This window comes from Papaver somniferum, unplaced genomic scaffold (genome assembly GCF_003573695.1).
Source record: "Papaver somniferum cultivar HN1 unplaced genomic scaffold, ASM357369v1 unplaced-scaffold_7, whole genome shotgun sequence".
NCBI lineage: Eukaryota > Viridiplantae > Streptophyta > Magnoliopsida > Ranunculales > Papaveraceae > Papaver > Papaver somniferum.
Window position 1 is genome coordinate 151,971 of NW_020649859.1, and position 13,293 is coordinate 165,263.

Sequence of the window (13,293 nt, forward strand, 5' to 3'; positions counted from 1 at the left end):
TTAAGATATAGACTTGTCTAAACTTGCCATCTGTGAGAGCAGAATCAGTAGATGATTAATTCTATACCATGAGAATTTTTTATTATTTTTTTTAACAGAATTTGTACGAGGGGATAACCCAGATTTGATGTACTTCGATTTATTTTACAAATCATGTTGGTCATCCTATAACATATTTATCGTATACACAATGCCATCCTTCTTAAATATATTTCTATAGAGAAAGCAAAATCTATAAAAGAGCATCACTCCATATATGATGCAATTAGGGGTTTCTCTTTTTAACCCCAATGGAAGATTGTAGAATTAATTGGCCCTCGTGATCTGTTGATGTAAGACAGACGCTCCCGCTGACACTCTCTGGCGTCTGCCGTGGACAGAAGTAAAAACAAGCACCCATTAGGGCACTCGTACTTTCATTAAGAATATATATGCTCCAATCTGTGCAGTAACCTACACCATTAATATTCAACATGTGAATTAAACATTGGACGAATAACTACGTTTCTGCACGTGCCCGATAAGCAGGAGTTGGCCGGTCATGTAAACATCCCTGAAATACTCTAGAGACTTTGGTATGCAGCAAAGCTTATTAGAGGAAACAGAGTTTCTCGGATGTGTAGTTCGAGAAGTTTTCTCTGATTCTGAATGCTTATTATTGATATCTAAAGCAGATCACAAGTAGTGAGTTTCAAATTCAGGTCACTCATTTCATTATCCAAACATCTTATCACAGAATTACCTTGAGTCCGTGACGTTGGCGATGAAGGTGATTAGGTGAACATTGTAGGTGCACTGCTCTTTACTAATATGCATTAAAATAACACATAATATATACAGGTGCAGAGATATATAGTTGGGACCAACGTGACTGGAAAAGGAAGATGTTCTTTAATCAAAAACATTTCCTCTTGCATTCACCTTTTGAACTCAACTAATTTTTCATTTACTTTTCTTATTCTGAATAAAGCTCAACTAATTTACTTGTACGAATATGTGGCTCAGAATGACAATTCACAGCAATAACTGAATTTCTTGAACACCGTTGGCTAACAGTCAAACAAATATTTATTTTCTTTGATCGTTAAGTAGGATTTGAGCGTCCATGAGTTATGACCTAATCAGGTCAACGTTGACATCATCACCTAATGATTTTATGTACTCGTTAAAAAATACAATTAGAAATGAAGGATGAAGGATGTGTTGGGATAGCAAAAATATATATTGAAATTAACATGCATGCATAAATTCCCTGAAGACGGGTCTTTGTATTAGAGGGTTGTTTTCTTTGCATTAGTAGGTGTGTTGGCTTTGTGCTTATACTGTACTAAATAATTTCTTTTGGCCCCTTGAGGCGTCATACCTTTCGGTGCAGCTATCTTTTGGCCCCTCTTTAAATACTGACACGTCATATAAAGTAGGAGATCCATTTTATTACATAAGTATTTATCTTTTTTATTTTTTTAAGTTCCTACTTTTTCTCAAAAAGTAGAACGGTTGAGATTCCAAATCTGTTCACACTCATCTAACGAGTGTATATTTCACATAGTCTTCTGATTGGTTGATTGTTTAACTGATGGCCGGCCCCATTACCCTCCATGTTTAGAATCACGACCCTCGTTACATAACTCCCTAAATTAAATCAAGGGTAGAGATTGAAATGTGAAACATTCGTTAAGGAGTGTGCACGGGTTCACACTCAGCGGTTGAGTGGATTTGGAGGGACAGGTATTTTAATTAGATATGTGTTAAAAAAAATAAAGAGGGGTCACATAAAAAATGTATGTGGCCCAACCACATCGTAGCCGGGACGCATACCTTTCCTTTATTATAAAATTATATTACTTTGGCCGTTCAAAAATAAAAATTAATCAATCCCCCTTATATTTCGTTGCATCTGCAAGTCAGAGTTAAGACAGACCATTATATTGCATGAACCTCCTGCATATAAAACCGCATTTAGCTAGCTAAGTATATTCAAGCACTGTAACTCGAACCAAAGTTTCTTCAACTCCCAAATTTTTTGCCTTCAAAAATAAGCCATGTCCATCAAAGTTCAGATAGTGAGTTCAAAGTTAGTAGGACCAATTTACAATGGTGATGAACCAAAACCTGTTCCCAATCAGTTTGTTCCGCTTAGTGTCTTTGACAAGTTAGTAGATAATGATTATGCAACGATCATATATGTGTATAAACCACCAAACCCATCAAATTTGTTATTCGAACAAGGTCTACGGAAAGCTTTAGTCGAATACCCTGAATGGGCTGGCAGGTTTTCCGCAAGTGATAATGGTGAGGAGCGTGTGATACTATTAAATGACAAAGGTATGAGATTCATCGAAGCAACCTCTGATTGCACTGTCGATGAGGTTATTCCATTCAACCTGTCTACCTTGTTGAGTTTAAACCCAAGTGAAAGGGGAATTGATGAATTGGCTCTAGTGCAGCTCACTAGATTCACTTGTGGTTCATTAGTTGTGTTCTTTTCGGGAAGCCATATGGTGGCTGATGGAGCTGGTGCAAGTCAATTCGCTGTTTCTTGGAGTCAAGCTTGTCGAGGTTTAGAGATTCATCCACGCCCGCTGCACGATCGGAACATATTTCTTCCTCGGAATCCTCCTAAAATCGCTTATGACCACCAAAATGTTGAGGTTGCAAAGAGGGTGGTGAACAATAATGAGCTGATTGATCCAATACCTCCTTATTCGGCAGATGACGTGGTCCGACATAGAGCACATTTCACACCGGAATTTATTGCCAGGATTAAGAGTAAGGCTAACTCTTCAGTACCAGATATCGTCAGTGGTGGACGCAGGCCTTATTCCACCTTTGCGAGCTTGGTTGCTCATTTATGGAGAACCATGACTAAGGTTCGAGGACTTGCAGAGCTTCAAACGACCGAAATGAAGATCTCCGTGAATGGACGAAGAAGATTGAAACCTTGTGTTCCAGATGAGTACTTTGGTAATTTGATTCTTTCTGCATTTCCTCAATCTCGAGCCAAAGAACTTTTGGATGAATCCTTGAGTCACACTGCCGAGGTAATTCATGAAGCTGTAGGAAAGGTGAACTCGGACTACTTCAAATCTTTTATAGACTTTGCAAGCACTAACATTCAGGATGAGGATCTGAGGTTGGAGGAAGAAGGCTGGGAAGTCCCAACTTTGTGGCCCAATTTTGAGGTAGATAGCTGGCTTGGATTCCCGTTCCACGCGGTGGATTTCGGTTTTGGAAAGCCTTACCTTTTCATGCCATCATTTGGAGCTTGGGAGGGTGTAGCATACTTAGTTCCTTCGTTTGATGGTGATGGAAGCATAGATGTCTATATAACTTTGTTTCAGCAACATTTGGATCGGTTCCAGGAAATTTGTTTCTGCTTAGACTAATTAAGATAGCTTTGTGCAAGTTGCTATCTGAGATCGAGCAGATAACGCTCTTCCATGAGAAGTTTGTTTTCATTTTTATTTTTTTTCGAGTAACGATTTGAATGAGAGAATAATACAGATTTGCTGATGTACTTCAATTTATCATAACTCATAAGGTGCAAATCATGTTGGTCCATCTATTACATCTCTACCGCCGCCCTGCTAATACTTCTTGCCATCGACAATAGTTGACACATATACCACATACAACTACTAGAACACCGCTATCATGGTTGGGAGTGCCGATCGAAAAAAAAATGAAACACCACTAATTGCATAACACTTTATACATTTTTTTTTTGTTGGAATGTTATTTTTGAGGCATTTAAATGTATCGTTTTAGTGATTGCATAACCAAATTAGTGGATGCATGAACCAAAATACGATTGTATAAACTGTGCATCTCTTGCAGTGGTTCAATAATTTATTATGCATTTTTTTTTGTTGGAATGATATTTTTAGCATATACTACTTTTGTATCAGAAAAAGAGATACTTTCACAAATTCGTTTTTACCTAAAATACCTGAAATTGAAAAGGTGAAAGCATCATTTATCCTGAAACGGGTGAAAATATCATTTTTCCCGACATAGGGTGAAAGTATCACTTTTGCTGACAAGGGAAAAAAGTATCTCTTTTCCAAAACGGGATGAAAGTATCATTTTCCCGACACGGGGTGAAAGTATCATTTTTCCTGACACGGAGCGAAAGTATCATTTTTCTTGACACAGCGCGAAAGTATCATTTTCCCAGACACCGCGCGAAAGTATGATTTTTCCTGACATGGCGCGAAAATAACATTTTATTTCCTGAAACGGCGCGAAAATATGGTTTTTCCTAATATGGAGCGAAAGTATCATTTTTTTCCGACACGACGAGAAAGTATCATTTTTCCTGACACGGGCTGAAAGTGTCATTTTTCCTGACACGGAGCAGTATCATTTTTCCTAACACGGCGCGAAAATATCATTTTTCCTGACACGCCGTGAATATATCATTTTTTCCGACACGAAATGAAAGTAGCATTTTTCTCGATATGGAGCGAAAGCATCATTTTTTTTCCTGATATGGAACGAAAGTATCATTTTTCATGATACGTAGTGAAAATATAATTGCTCCCGATAAAAAGAGAAGGCATCACTTTTAATATACATAAATAATTAAGATTAAGAAAATTAAAATGAAGGACGGGCATTTTGGATTTTTTAACCTGGCTATTTGGGGTCTAGTCTATTTGTTTGGGGCACGTTATTAAATGACAAAAAAGGCCATTAGATATACATTTTATGCCACCCCTTATCCAACTATTTTCTTACTACTTGTTTTATCCCTGATTATTTAGCGTTAATTAATCGTATTAGGTGTTAATTAATCGTGATAGATGTGGGATCAACTAATTAATGTGAATCGATCTTCAAAACATCAAACAACTGAATTTTTTTGATTTTTTTTCGAAAACACAACCCAGAATCGGTTTATGTTGATGCACTCGTAAACCGATTATGGGTTGGTGTTATCGAAATTAACAGAGGAATTAGAGAGTCGGTTGAAGTAAGCATCGATACAATCTGATTCTTATAATCGCAATTTTTAGAGTCATATATAAACCGATTGTTACCTTTATAAGAACTTTTTTTTTCATTCATTTCATATCTACTCCTTTTCGTAGGAATCACTGATGCACTTAGCATGTGCATCAATCCTTTGAACCCCTAGGTGACCATAGAGGACGAGTTATAGTCTCGTGAGGGTTTACATAGAGATCTACCCACAAGACCTACACAAAAACTTCTAAAACCATCAATCTTCGGCGGAGGAATCCTAATCCGATTCACCCACCATAAAGTCCTGGCCAAACTCATGAATTTTGGATGCCATGAAGTGATAGCTTTCATCAATTGTGAATGCTTCCCCCTTTTCCTCCAAGTAATGCGCTTTCACGGCTTCATGCTACAAAAACACAAACACAAGCTTACTTTGTTAGTTCCAAATTTATAAAAGTAGATTATGTAAAATAAACCATAAAAATACTTACAAATTGTTGAAGGGACATGGTAAAGTGGCTAGCGTTCAAAATCCGTTGTTGGATAGCTATAAAGGAAACTATCATATCTAGGATGACATAGTGCGTATCATGGATTTGTTGAAGATGTCTTCGATTTGGGTTCTCATAATATAGCCTAAATTTTTTATATATCTCGCCCAAAAGGTCTCGCACGAGGAGTGATCTACTCGAATTTCGGCGTACCACGCTTTGGCCGCTGATTGGAAAATCTTTCGCGGAGTCAAAAGATGTCATTTCTTGTATCTGGAGGTATGAAATGAGTAGTTGTGGAGTATATGGAATGTGAGGGAATAGAATGAGCAATTTTCGAAAAAATTGGGTCCAAGGATGAGGTATCTATATATAGAGGAAGAAGACCCCAACGACTATTTTTTTTATTTTTTAAAGTGAAATAATTTGGAACAATGGGTATACTCGAAGGTCCATAAAATCCGATTATATTTTTATGCCACCAAGAATCGGTCTTTATTGTTACCAAAATAAACCGATTAAAAACATGTAAAAAATTTGAATTTTTACTGATAATAATCGGTCTATATAATTATACAAGTAATCCGGTTCTCACTAGAAAAAGATACATAAAAAAAAATATTTGTAAGGCATGAAAAATCGGATTATATTGACACCCACATAAACCGATTCCATAATGGAACCTCGATAATCAGTTTATATCAGCAGTCGTATAGTTCGATTTTGTGCCAGTTTTTGCAAAAAAGAGTATGCATAAACCTGTTTTTCCTTACACCCATTACAAAAATAGTTATAATGGAAACTTCAAGTGCATTAAGTTCATAAACATAATCATCCAAAAAACACAGCATCCAAACCACTAAAATTCTTAAAAACTTAAAACTTAAAACTTAACACTAATTATAATATTTAGAAGAGAACATCCACGTCAAGGAGCAGCAATATTTTCTTCTCATCAAGATCTAACCGATATATAATTTCTTTCTCCTATTTTTTGCAAAGCTTCCTAGCACCCCAAGTTCCACATATGAAATCCTGGTTCAAGTGACTAAATTTCATCTACAAATAGTTCAATAATAATAATAAAAAAAAAACCTGGTTCAACAATCGGTATATAAGACAACATAAGTAATCTGATTCTTACTAGAACACGCAGGAAAATAAAAACCCTAAGAATCGATGGATGCGACACATATATAAAAACCGATTGCAAAATGAAATCTGAATAGGAAATTCCACAATTGGTACATTAACACGCAAATAAAACCTGATTGTGGGATCGCAGAGTCAAAAAATAATATTAGTACCCAGAACCAGTTTATAAACAGATTCTGGTGATGTCTTTTCATATTCAGATTTCAAACCCAGAATCGTTCGATGCTAATCATCTTATAAACCGATTACTCTGCAGGCTCTTCATGGTCGAAGAACAAAACCCAGAACCGGTTGATACGATATATCAACATAAACCGATTCCTAGAAAATCAAAGCTCAAAATCGAAGTTTTGAACATGTAAATCAATGAATAAAATCGAATACTATGATGGGTTGTTGGAGATTTACCTTTTCTTGGTTGGATCGGAGATCGTTAATTAAAGAAGAAGATCATAAAAAAAATTGATTAGGGTTTATGGAATTTGAAAAGATTAGATGAGAAATCAAATTTTTTTTGTTTAAGTTTTTATTTTTTTGATTTAGTTACTGAAAATGGTAAGCATTAATATTTATATAAGTTAGTTTTAGGAATTAATTTGGGATTTTTATTATATTATTTGATAGATATTATTACATGAAACTAGTTGGAAGCCTAACAAGCTAAGCTCCAACGACATACTATTACATTAATTGAACAGGTTGTTGTGCTAACCTACCAGCGAGCCTCATGGGTAACCTAGCCAAGGGAGCCGAAACGGCGGGAGGGGGGCTGAGATTGTGTCACAAGGAGGGCAAACTAACACTACCTTCCATGTTAATTCCTGCAATATTACGCCATTGGGGACTCGAACCTGGGACCTCTTGGAGCACATTAAACTTTGGGAAACAGGGATGACCAGCATTAAAATTTGGGATTGAATTAATCTTTTTTTTAAAAAAATTTGACACCCCATAGTCATTTGTAAAAGGTGGGAGAGGAATTTGATCGACTCCAAATAATGGCCTAAGCCCCAAACTAGCCAGGTTTTTTAATAATAACAATTTCCAATCTTTTTATCATATTGAAAATTTTCCCGAGGTTCCATTTTAGAAAAAAGTGACCATGAAAAGACTCCCTTCTTTTAGACCCTCTGGTCGGTCGGCCCAATTACAACCCTAGCACAGTTGTTTGTGAATAGCTTCAAACTGCATGCACAATAACTTAAGTACGCAATAAGTAGGAGTCCGTAGTATTAATGCAAAACGGTTTCACCTCAAAACACCAAGAAGCAAGCCTGACATTGGTTTCAGCCTTTCTATGAAGGAAAATTGCAGTTGCACCACACAAGCTCTTTGATTTCCAATAAATTACAGTCCTTCCCTCCCGGGCTCCTTATTCTATAGGCATTCCATAGGCACTCACACTCCAAACATTGTTGTTAAGCTCTTAAATAAGCTCCATTTTGACAGCAAGAAGCAGTGATCCATACTGCCAGTACTACCATGCGCACCAGTAAAGTAACCAGTTATATGCTGCATTTTGAATTTATTTTGAAATGTCACGAGAACTCTTGGCGCAAGATCGGATCTACAGTGGACACGTTACGCGTCAACAACCGCCTCACCAGGCCTTATTCACTGGGCCTTTTGATGTCCAATGCTGATAATGATCGGAAATGACGTAAATATCCCTATCGAAGTATTAGAAAATCCCTGTGTAAAATTTCTTTTTAGGGCGAAAATTCTCTGATTCTTTCGGGAAGAAAAAAAAAAAGGAAAAAAATGATGAGAACTCGATTAGTTTCGTTTGGATTTGGTTTCTGTGTAGCAGGAGCTGCAATTGCACAGTTTGTATGGAAAGATTTACTCACTGAACGAATTTCTTTAACTACAGAAGTAAGCCCTCAAACTCCTCTCTCTCTCTTTTTCTTTTCTGATTTTTTATCTGATTTTTTTTTGGTTTCCTTTTAGGTGAAACACAAATTCGATGGATTAGAAGCAAGGATTTCGACGCTTGAATCTCTTAAACTTCAGAAAAAGGAATCAGCTCGGGTAAGATTTTATACTAGTTTTTGATTGAATTAGGTGAAGTTAGAGATTTAGGGTTCTTTTGGATTGGGAAAGTTTAGTAAATAAACCCTTATGCAGAGAAAATCATTTAGTTATCAATAATGTTGACATGAACCCTTTACTTTTTGTTGAAATTTACTCAATATTGCTATGCTTAGTGTTCGAATTCCATACTGGGGATATCTGGCATTCAAAACAAAAATGTTAGAACGCAAGCGATGCTCTATTCACTGTATCTTCCTGGAATTCATTCCAATGGGATGCCAGTCCCAAGGTAAATAGGGGATCGATGTGGTGTGTGAACCCAAAGGAATGTGCAGCCCTAGCAGAACTCAATTGGTATTGTACATTTGTCTCTCATTGTCTGCATTTGTACAAAATTGGTTTTGGGAAAGTATTAGTTAGGGTGATAAGTGAATGTAAGGTGTGTGAATCTATTTTGGAATGCATCGAATCTTTCACCTTACCCTGTTTTGAGGTATTGCTGCACATCAACTTCCGCGTGTGGTTAACCAATTCTTTAGTAAACCAACTGCTTGCAATTCTGGTGGTTCAAACTTGAGGATCTATACCTTGGGCTTGGGGGTTAACCATTTTGGGGTAAAAGGAGTCGCTGATGCTTTGTTGCTCACACTGGAGGGGTTATAACCTGAATATCAATTGTGTTTCGAGTTTTGGCTGGTCTTCTCTTTTTGTTGATTATTTGATTACTCCGTCCTTACTTATCTAATAACTATTATGTAGTAGCACAGTGCAACTTTTTAATTGGTACAAGATGCAAATTGCCCTTGTACTCGCCAAAATACCCTATCTTCTTTGCAAGCAAATCATCATTATTTTGTAATGGTGGCACTGGTAGTTCTTTTATTAGCTCTTGCTGGATATATCGAAATAAACAAGAGACTTACTTTTGTTAATCCAACTGCCAAACTCATTTAGTTTGATCCAACGCAACGAGTCGTTCCAAAACACACCTGGCCTAGAAAATGTATCATATGATGCATTGAGGGGATCACCAGCAGATATCTTCCAAGTTTCTGTTTGTGAATCGAAAACATCAATTTGGTATTGGTTTGAACTAGCATTAGCATTTCTTTTTGCAGGCTTTCAACTCTTGATGTGTTGCTTCTTGGGCTCGTAGTTCTTAAACTGTAGTAGTAGAGCTCTGTAATATTTCCTGCTATTCTAATGAGTAACTTTTAATTCAATGACAGGATGAAGGACAAGTTAGACTGGAAGCTTAGATTCTCTGTGTTACATTTGGGTTTAAATTCTGCGAGCATTTCATGGGATAAAAGCTTATGTCTTTTTGGTGTATATTTCACAAGTATAAAGATCGGTGCTGAGACTTTGTGAACATTATGTTTCTAGCTTTGTTTTAATGAAATGAAAACAATCTTATATCTGCGGAACAACAGAGTCTACTTTTGTTAAACAATAACGGAATTGGTAATGCCAAGGTTTTGAAATACATATTGTCAGGCGTGCATCAATTATATTAGTCCAAATATGAAACTTGAATGCATATTTGAATCTGATCACTGAATAATTTTTGAATTCGTAGCGCTCGGCATTTTGAATCAGTGGGAACACTAATTGGTTGCATATTTTGGCATACTTGATGAGTCAGATTCAACTGCATAGAACATGAAATCCGAGGTTAAGTTTATATTTATGTAATTGCTTTAACGGCAGAGAGTGTGACATTCTTCAATGAAAGACATGAGCTCTTATGGTATACAATGGTGTAAAACCTTGTACACATGGTGATAAATGCTGATGGGTGAAAAAAGACTGGGCTTGGCCCATTTTTTGGGTCCCAAACTCTCGGTCGTTTTCTTTAGAATGTTTTTTTTGGGGACCATGGTTTTATTTTGAGTTTTATTTTGAGTAAAGACATTAGAAGTAAATCTAGGTCACCCCTTATCTAGATATTTATATTAATACCTAAATTATCCTCTTGATTAATTTTTTGGTAATGATTAGTTAGTGTTAATAATAGTTAGCGTAGTGATTAGTAAAATGATTAAGCCAAAGATAATTAATGAGATTAAAAAATCAGATGTTTTTTTTTTAAAAAAAGAAGCAGAATTATTGAGAGAGTAAAGTTGGAGAAGATGAAGAAGGAAAACATGAAAAACTGTAAATCGTTTGTTTTTCATGTTTTCCTTCTTCATCTTCTCCAAAAGATAATTAGCGTAGTGATTACCAACCACAACCGAAGGAAGAGTATTTGGGTACCCAGGTATGTTTCAAACTTAGATAATGTTGGTTGAATTGCTCCAAATTTTCAAAAAACTGTAAATTTTTAGGGTAGATTTGGGCTTGTTCGGTTACCTTATGTGAAGAACAGGTTACCGAACTCATCTGAAAGTGTAGTTCGGTTACCTTTTCCATATACGCAGGTTACCGAACTCGTTCTTTAATTGAGGTTTTTAGTTGTTCGGTTACCTTTTCCATACATACAGGTTAACGAACTTTGTTTATAGGACTTACAGAGTAATGTTCGGTTGGTTCGCAAACTTTAACCCAACAACATATCTAACCGAACTCCACATGTATGCAACTAGTGAAGAGTTCGGTTTGTCAAGATTTTTTGCGAACAAACCGAACATAGTGGAACAAGTTTGGTTAAATTGAAACTCAACATAGTAGGCAAAATAACATAGTTCACTTACATTGGAAAAAAATTTCATTTTGGAATATAAGTAGAGTTCGGTTACTAGATAGTTTTAGAAATTTTTGCGAACCAACCGAACAAGGTAGGTAAAGTTCGGTTATATCATAACTCAACATAGTAGGAAAAATAACACAGTTCGGTTACATTTTTTTTTTTTTGTATTATGGGTAGAGTTCGGTTACTAACTAGTTTTAGAATTTTTTGCGAACCAACCGAACTCGGAGTTCGGTTATGAAAAATTAAATTCGTGATAACCGAAGTGTTCTTCGTGTTCTTGGTTTCAGAATGTTCGGTTACAAATCTAGTTTTTTTAAAACTATTCCTAACCGAACATGCCACTTTAACATCCATTTAAACCATATTTTGATGATTTCTACTCAATTTTCCTATCCAAAAACGAATTAAAAAGATTGATGGGTTTTTCAATCGAAAGAGGAACGTCAAGGAAAGAGAGAAGAAGAAGAGAATAAACTTTTTTTCAAAACTAAAAATTTTCGATTGCTCTTTTGATTTTGATTTGATTTTGATTTTGGCTAATAAATTCATTTAGATTAGATGTAGGAGTATATGATTAGATTTATATAATTATTAAGTTAGTTTTAATTTAAATTAAAATAAAAGATAAATGGGTATTTTTCTAACTTTGGGACACCCTTTATAAGTATAGGGAGGTTGGCCTAATAAGACCAGGGTCACCCAAAAGAACCATGATCCCTAAAAAAAAATGGTTCTATATCTCGCCTGATTATGGTTCCAAGGAAAGCGAGTGTATGACTGGGCCAGCGTCTAATTCTTCTACCACTTTTTAAGTTCTATGAGAATGGTATAAGTTCAGCAATCGGATATATTGCTGCCGCAAAGATAAAACGAGTCTTTCTTTATTCGCTAATAGAAATTAATATGCAAGCGAATTCCATATTCATCAACAATCTGGAGTTCAAAAAATTTGCCGGTCATAATAAAAGTAAATGCAAAAGTCTTAATAGAAAGTACTTTACAGAGCATGGGTAAACTGGGCTTTGAACAAGTCATGTAATTCATTTCGATGTTTCTCCAATTGTGTTTTTCATATAAAATTTCCATTGTATGTCCTTCATAATGTGCAAATAAATGTGTGTTACCATTTCGTTCTAAATCATGCAACTGAATTTTTATAATGATCCTATTATTAGAAGCCCCAACTCAAAACTAAAATCATAATTTCATAGCAAAAGCTTGTTATGGCCCTAATTGGCGGAAGATAGTACTCCCTCCGTTTTAAAAATACTGTCCTCTATTCCATTTTGGTTTGATTCAAAATTGTGTCCAACTTTTGTTTGTAGTCACATTTTTCCAATAAACTCTTTAATATACCCTTAAATTGTTTATTCTCATAAATTTATTTTTAACGAGGCCCAACCTGAAATATTAAAAAAAAATTGTACAATTAAGGAAACAAATATATCCTTCATTCCATTTAACAAAATATATATCAGGCTTTAAACATTGAATTTCACGATCGGATTGTCGAGGAATCACAAACAGTGAGACGAAAATGTTTGTGACTTCTTTATCTTGCCTATCAGAGAACTCTCACGATCTCAAGCCAATCAGTTGATTGTACTCGTACGATAGAAGATGCAAGATCAGATCACACAACTACGATAAAGTAGTATCGGTCTGGCTTCACAATCCCAATGAAGTCTTTAAGTCGTTAACCTGATTTTAGAGAAGAAAATCAAAGGTTAATGGAGATCGACTCTAGCGGGCGCACTAGTAGCACACAAAAGTTTGGAGATTAGTTTTGCACAATGCTAGATGTCTCCTTTATATAGCCTTCAAATCAGGGTTTTGCCTTAGTTACAAAGCAATCCTTATTCATTGTTAGATGAAAACCTGATTTAGATTCAAGCTAATATTTCTTAACCATATGCGCATTTCATATTAACCTTGTTCTTCTTCACAATAACT

At 35.7% G+C, this 13,293-nt stretch overlaps 1 protein-coding gene across 1 annotated transcript; it reads left to right on the forward strand.

The window, feature by feature from the left end:
- The first annotated feature begins 2,042 nt into the window (after positions 1-2,042).
- Positions 2,043-3,386, forward strand: LOC113343875 (agmatine hydroxycinnamoyltransferase 1-like). Its single transcript, XM_026587976.1, has one exon. The coding sequence runs from the start codon at positions 2,043-2,045 to the stop codon at positions 3,384-3,386; it is 1,344 nt and encodes a 447-aa protein (XP_026443761.1).
- The last annotated feature ends 9,907 nt before the right edge of the window (positions 3,387-13,293 follow it).

Bases quoted from the DNA above. Each gene is read 5' to 3' on its own strand.
- LOC113343875 (XM_026587976.1), top strand. From the start codon at position 2,043: ATGTCCATCAAAGTTCAGATAGTGAGTTCAAAGTTAGTAGGACCAATT.